The sequence below is a fragment of the Amblyomma maculatum genome, chromosome 2 (genome assembly GCF_055883805.1).
Source record: "Amblyomma maculatum isolate TAMU_Amacu chromosome 2, ASM5588380v1, whole genome shotgun sequence".
In the NCBI taxonomy this organism is placed as follows: Eukaryota; Metazoa; Arthropoda; class Arachnida; order Ixodida; family Ixodidae; genus Amblyomma; species Amblyomma maculatum.
In genome coordinates, this window is record NC_139345.1 from 124000896 (window position 1) to 124006116 (window position 5221).

The window sequence follows — 5221 nt, forward strand, 5'->3', positions numbered from 1 at the left end:
CGGTTATCAAGGAAATTGCCATATCCAGTCCAATATAAGAAGGTTCACACGTAATAATTTAAGTATAAACAGAAGCCAACAATGGGTATCTTTATCAAATTCCTTTCAATATACAAAAAAGGACGTCTACATGGCTACGTCTCATTTTCTGTTCTTTGAGCATCACAGAGTACCGAATTACTAAGGCAGCGGCATGTATCGAGTGCACCGGATAGTCAGAAATCTGCATGGGCATGCTGCATCTGCGAGCGCTAAATTGTACATTGCTTATTTCTATTATCTACCTTTGCTGCTGCAAGCCGCTCGGCGAACAGAAAGCATGCTGAACGCGCTTTTGTTTTACCCATGGCGAAGATCATGTTTCCCCGAATTTCAGAAACGATATAACACTCCTGCACAAAGATTACGCTGACTGGATAACTAGTGCGTAGCTGCCGGCGCCGTGAACTGCGCGAAAGGCTAATGAGAAAAGCATTGGACCGCCCCTCCGTGAATGAAACAGCAACTTTCCAGGAAGGGTAGGTAAAAGCAGCACACTTTATTTCAAAGCGCGTTTTGACATATCAAATATTCGTCGAGGATAAGATATGCGCTACAAATTAAGCACAGAATGTGCAAGTCAATATAAAAACCCGCCATGAGCTGAAGAAGCGGTTGCAATAGAGAACGCCACAGAGAAAGCGGTCAGACGTTCGCGCACAGTTCCACTGGAGGAGTTAAGAGTTGAAGTTCAAGGCAGCGGAACAAAAGAGCACATTCGCTGCTTAGGTTGGAGGCACAATTTTCTTATATGGGCGCAAGGAGGGGTGACACGGCTGGCATTGTGTATCGTAGCTATAGCTTAATTCTCTGGAAACAAGAAGTGTACAATATGTGCAAAAACGTGAGGATGCCACAGACAGCAAACAAGGTCTGCTGCTTGGCTCACGTTGCAGGGATGCATGTAGAAAAGGGCGGGATACGGGATAAGGGGCAATGATTACAAGCTCGTCTTCCTCCCTCGATTGTGCGCCTTAACTAGTCCAATGAACGTCTGCGTCGAGCAGATGACGCAGGGCCTCCCGAAGACAGTGTGCCCGCGATCACCTGGCGGCGGCGCCTCGGCGGCGGCCACGAGCCCCTGCAACTCCTCCGGGTCTTCGGTAGGGCAGAGCCAGGTTATCTGCTCCTCCGAGTCGTCCGAGTCCCGGTAGTGGGCGTGCAAGGCTTCCAGTCGGGGCAGGCTGTTGGCCAGCGAGTTCACGGCAGTGCGGGCGAACCCGAGCAAAACCACGCTGAGCGTCGCTACACAGAGGTAGCGGAGAGTCGTCGCCTTCTTCATGTCCTCCTAAATAAAACAAAATAGGGGAATCATTCACGAAACGACACACGAATTTAACATGGTAATTTGGGTATGAAACAGAACCCCACACGCTGCATGCCTACTGCCAGATTATCTACATGGTACAGTAAACGCTAGCAAAGCAACGAAAATTATTGCACTCAGGCAAGTTCACAGACAGATAAAGAATAGATGCGCCTGAACATGCGAGGCTAAGCTTTAAAAACCATAAATTTCATTACGCCTCCCTTCAAAGCTTTACGACCCTGCAGGCGTTGTTATCAGTATTGCTGTGGCGCAGTGCAGCAGAGAAAATGCGAGCGATAAGTGCCGGCACGAATTCCAATAGCATGCGCATCCAAAACAATATAACTGACGGCGTGGCTCCTCGTATGGATGGCTTGCCATGAAGGCACAGTAACCGCCAACTTTTTGCTGATACATTAGGCTACAGGTCTGTGCATTTAGGCTGTTCTCTCCTATTGCTCCTATGCGTAACGAGTAGGCGCGTTGTCACCCCTCATCGTGGTGTCTGTGACGCTACATGCAAAAATACCTCGAAATAGGGCATGGCAAAGTTGAGCCCCTTGTACTTGAGAACCAAGGTACGCAGCCTAGCATTATTCGATAGGAGCTGGCCCAGGCGCTTGTAGTCTCCAAGTGGATTGTCGGAATAGTCGATGATTCGTAGCTCGGCCAGCATACAGCTTGCGGCAAACTGCAGGGAGCCCCGCATGGGCACATCGCATATTGTGAGACGTCCATCCAAGTGGCTCACGCTTAAGGGAGACATGTCAAAAGGGTTAAAGTGGAGCCCGTGCGTGCAAGGACAGCAAGCCGCACTCCGGCTAACAGAGCCGGAGCGAACGTCCAGGTCGTGGATGCAGGGACAGTTCTCCGCTAGTTTCTGGAGCGCGCCGTCGTGGCGAAGGCCGCAGGGGGGAAGCGAGAGCGCCTGGAGAGTGCGGAGCGACGACAGCGCTGCCGTCAGGTCTAGACCTCGTTGGAAATGGCAGGAATTGACGTTCAGCTCAGTGAGGTTCTTGAAACTCTGGAACAGGTCGCACAGTGGGCCCTGACAAGAATCAGCTGCACTTACACCACCAATGTAAGGAGACGGAAGCAGGATGAGACTAAAGGTCCGCACGTCATTCCAACGGTGGTTGTTCGTGGCATCGCTGATCTGTTGGCCAAGGTTCATTTGGTTGACGGCAACTACTACGAAGGGCTCGGGAATACCCGCCGGTTCCGTAGACGCCGCCAGATCACTAAGTCGAGCGCAGTTCCAGCGCTGGCCATCCCGCCGGTAGAGCACGTTAGAGCAAACGAGTGCGCAGTGTCCGAACTCGACCGCTGCTGGTAGTTCAACTGGCAAATGCGACGAGACTTCAGAAGTGAACGCGAACCTCTCCATGTTGTGCCGATAGGTCAAAATGCGGGAACACCAGAAGGTGGCACTCGCAAAGCGACCGGTCACCAAGTGTATATGAAGGTCTGTTACGTTGGGGCAGTACCTCAGGAACGCTTCGAGAAGGTCAAAGTTGGCATCGCCGGCCACCTCGACGTACATATGACGCAGGTTGCTTGCCAGACCGCCGCGAAAGTCGGCCTCAACCTTCCGAATGAGCTCGACTTGGTTACTTGCTTCAGTGTCCTTGTCTACCATCGATAATTCCAGGTGTGTGAGCTCCTGGAGCGTTTCCAACATGAGGCGCAGGAAGTCGGGCGCTTTCAGCACGCAGGCAACACCCTGCAAGGTGCGCAGCCTTTTGCAGAGGCCAGTTAGGCGCAACAGTTCATTCGGGTCAGCGACGACGCAGTTGGTAAGGTGCAGAGTCAAGAGACCCGTCCCATTGGTTTCGATATACTTCTCCAAAAAAGCTGCAGAAGCATTGGCGGGCAGCCAAAATTCCGACGCAGCTGCCATGCTGAAATAGCCTAGAACTATCTGTGGAACCCGCCGTACCGAAGTCTGTGAGCCGAGGCTGTTTACACACAATCTGCTTCTTTTTCTGGGCAGTCGATGAAGCCAGTCTGAAATGTGTAACGCAATCAAGGGCTCCCATCTAAGGGGAGGTAAGCAAAGTATCTATTTTTGATACAGATTGGGGCCCAACGCACACGTGAGGCCCGTATCGTATCAGCCTTCGCGGTGCTTTTGCACAGTAATTTCATAACGTGACGTGAGATACTCGTTACGGCAGTTAGATATTAATAAGTTTCGCTTTTGTTATTGATCTGTTCTGGCACATTGCCCATTTCCCCATACAATTCCACACAAAGACTCTTCTGCAGATAGTTTTTATTTTGAACCCTTGCTCACGATAACGGCATCTTTTTCCTGCACCGAAGTTTGCTGACGCTTTCGCGACGTGCCCGTTCTGTAAATGACATCGTAAGAAAAGTAGGCGCAAACTTTCAGTGCGGTATAGTTAGCCATGCGTGATTTGCAGCTTGGTGGTGGCGAGTATCGTGTGCTCTTCCGTTATTTGCGACATAACAATATCATTGATATCAGGAGAGGAACTGGTAGTTTTCATCTGAAGTTATAACTTCTGCGTTTCCCCTAAAATGACGGGTCTTTCGAAATCAGACGTACGTACGAAATTTGCAGCATTGTTCCCCCCCCCCCCCTCCCTTTGCCCTGCCCTTGTAAAAAAAAAAAAACATTTTTCACTCCAGAATTTTTTTGTTTACTAATAAAGCCAGTCATATCGGAAGTAGAGTGGCGACGAAGGGAGGGCCCAAAAGCGGGTTAGTGGTACTGCAGCATAGCCACAGGTCAGTGGGGCCAAATAGTCAAATTAAGAAATTACATTACTACAAATTAAAAAGTGTAAATCAACATAAGAATAGATATCCTGATTACATTGGATGTCAGTGAGGTAAGGTATTTTATTACCCCCTTGATGACGTATCGATCTTGGTGACAGTTTGCAGGCCTTGTTAGGCTCTTGCGAAGTAGGCAGTCACGGAGGTAACCAAGGCCACAAAGCTAGCAAAGCCATAGAGAAAGGATTGGGTAAAGAGCGGACGCTCGGCGTAATCTGGCCCCAGGAAATGACGCATCACTGATAACTTTAGTAACAGCACCACGCAATGGATGGCGCCACCAGCATTTGCCGAGCGCGCGCCGCGCGCGCTGATGCCACGGGCGCAGACCGAAGCAGACTCCGGAAGTGCGGGGTCGCCTACGCGGGCTACTTGTTTGCTCACAAGGACGGACTGTGCACTTTTACTTCTTTCTTGACCTTCGAAGCAGAACTACTGTAGTTTGTCAGGAGAACAAAGTGAAGAACGTTATTTTGCCGAAAAACGCTACATTTCAAGCAGTTTAAGCTGACCCTAGCTCGTGAACAGGCGCCGGGTCGGCCAGTTCGTGACACCCCTGGAGCTTCCAGCAAAGGTAACCTGAGAAATGTTTCCTGTTTGCAAACTACGCTCCATTTCAAGCAGTTTAGCTCAGCAGTCTGGCTGGCTCGGTTGTGAAGGGAAGACCAATATGTGCTCAATTATGGCGAAGGGCTCGCTGGTTACTGCGCATTAGACAAGAGCGTACCCATGCCTGACGCTATTTGCTTGGTTTGCCTAGTGGTTGCTTTTGTGTGGTTTCTCGTTATGTTTTACGTGTTGGGGTGTTTTATGGCCTTCAACAGTGTACAATCTCTTTTAGGTGATGTGTTGGCAGGGTGAAAACTGAACATCGAAAGAGTAGGCTACTGTGTTAGAGACGAGCTTTCTCCCGTAGTATATATACGTGACCGTTATCGTTAAGACTGCAGGGAAAAAAAAAAGGTAACGCACAAAAAGCTAGAAAAGCAAACTTATGGGTCGAGGACTATCATCTGCAACGAAAAACCCGCATTGCACACGCACACTGAGAAATTGTGCTTTAAAAAA

At 49.8% G+C, this 5221-nt stretch overlaps 1 protein-coding gene across 1 annotated transcript; it reads right to left on the reverse strand.

Moving 5' to 3' along the window:
- Nucleotides 1–516: 516 nt before the first annotated feature.
- On the reverse strand, nt 517–3292 carry LOC146199768 (uncharacterized). The gene is made up of 2 exons (XM_084592807.1): nt 1878–3292; nt 517–1327 (listed from the first exon to the last, which is right to left on the reverse strand). Exons 1-2 carry the CDS (start codon nt 3246–3248, stop codon nt 980–982), a joined length of 1719 nt encoding a protein of 572 aa, XP_084448933.1. The 5' UTR covers nt 3249–3292; the 3' UTR covers nt 517–979.
- Nucleotides 3293–5221: the final 1929 nt, after the last annotated feature.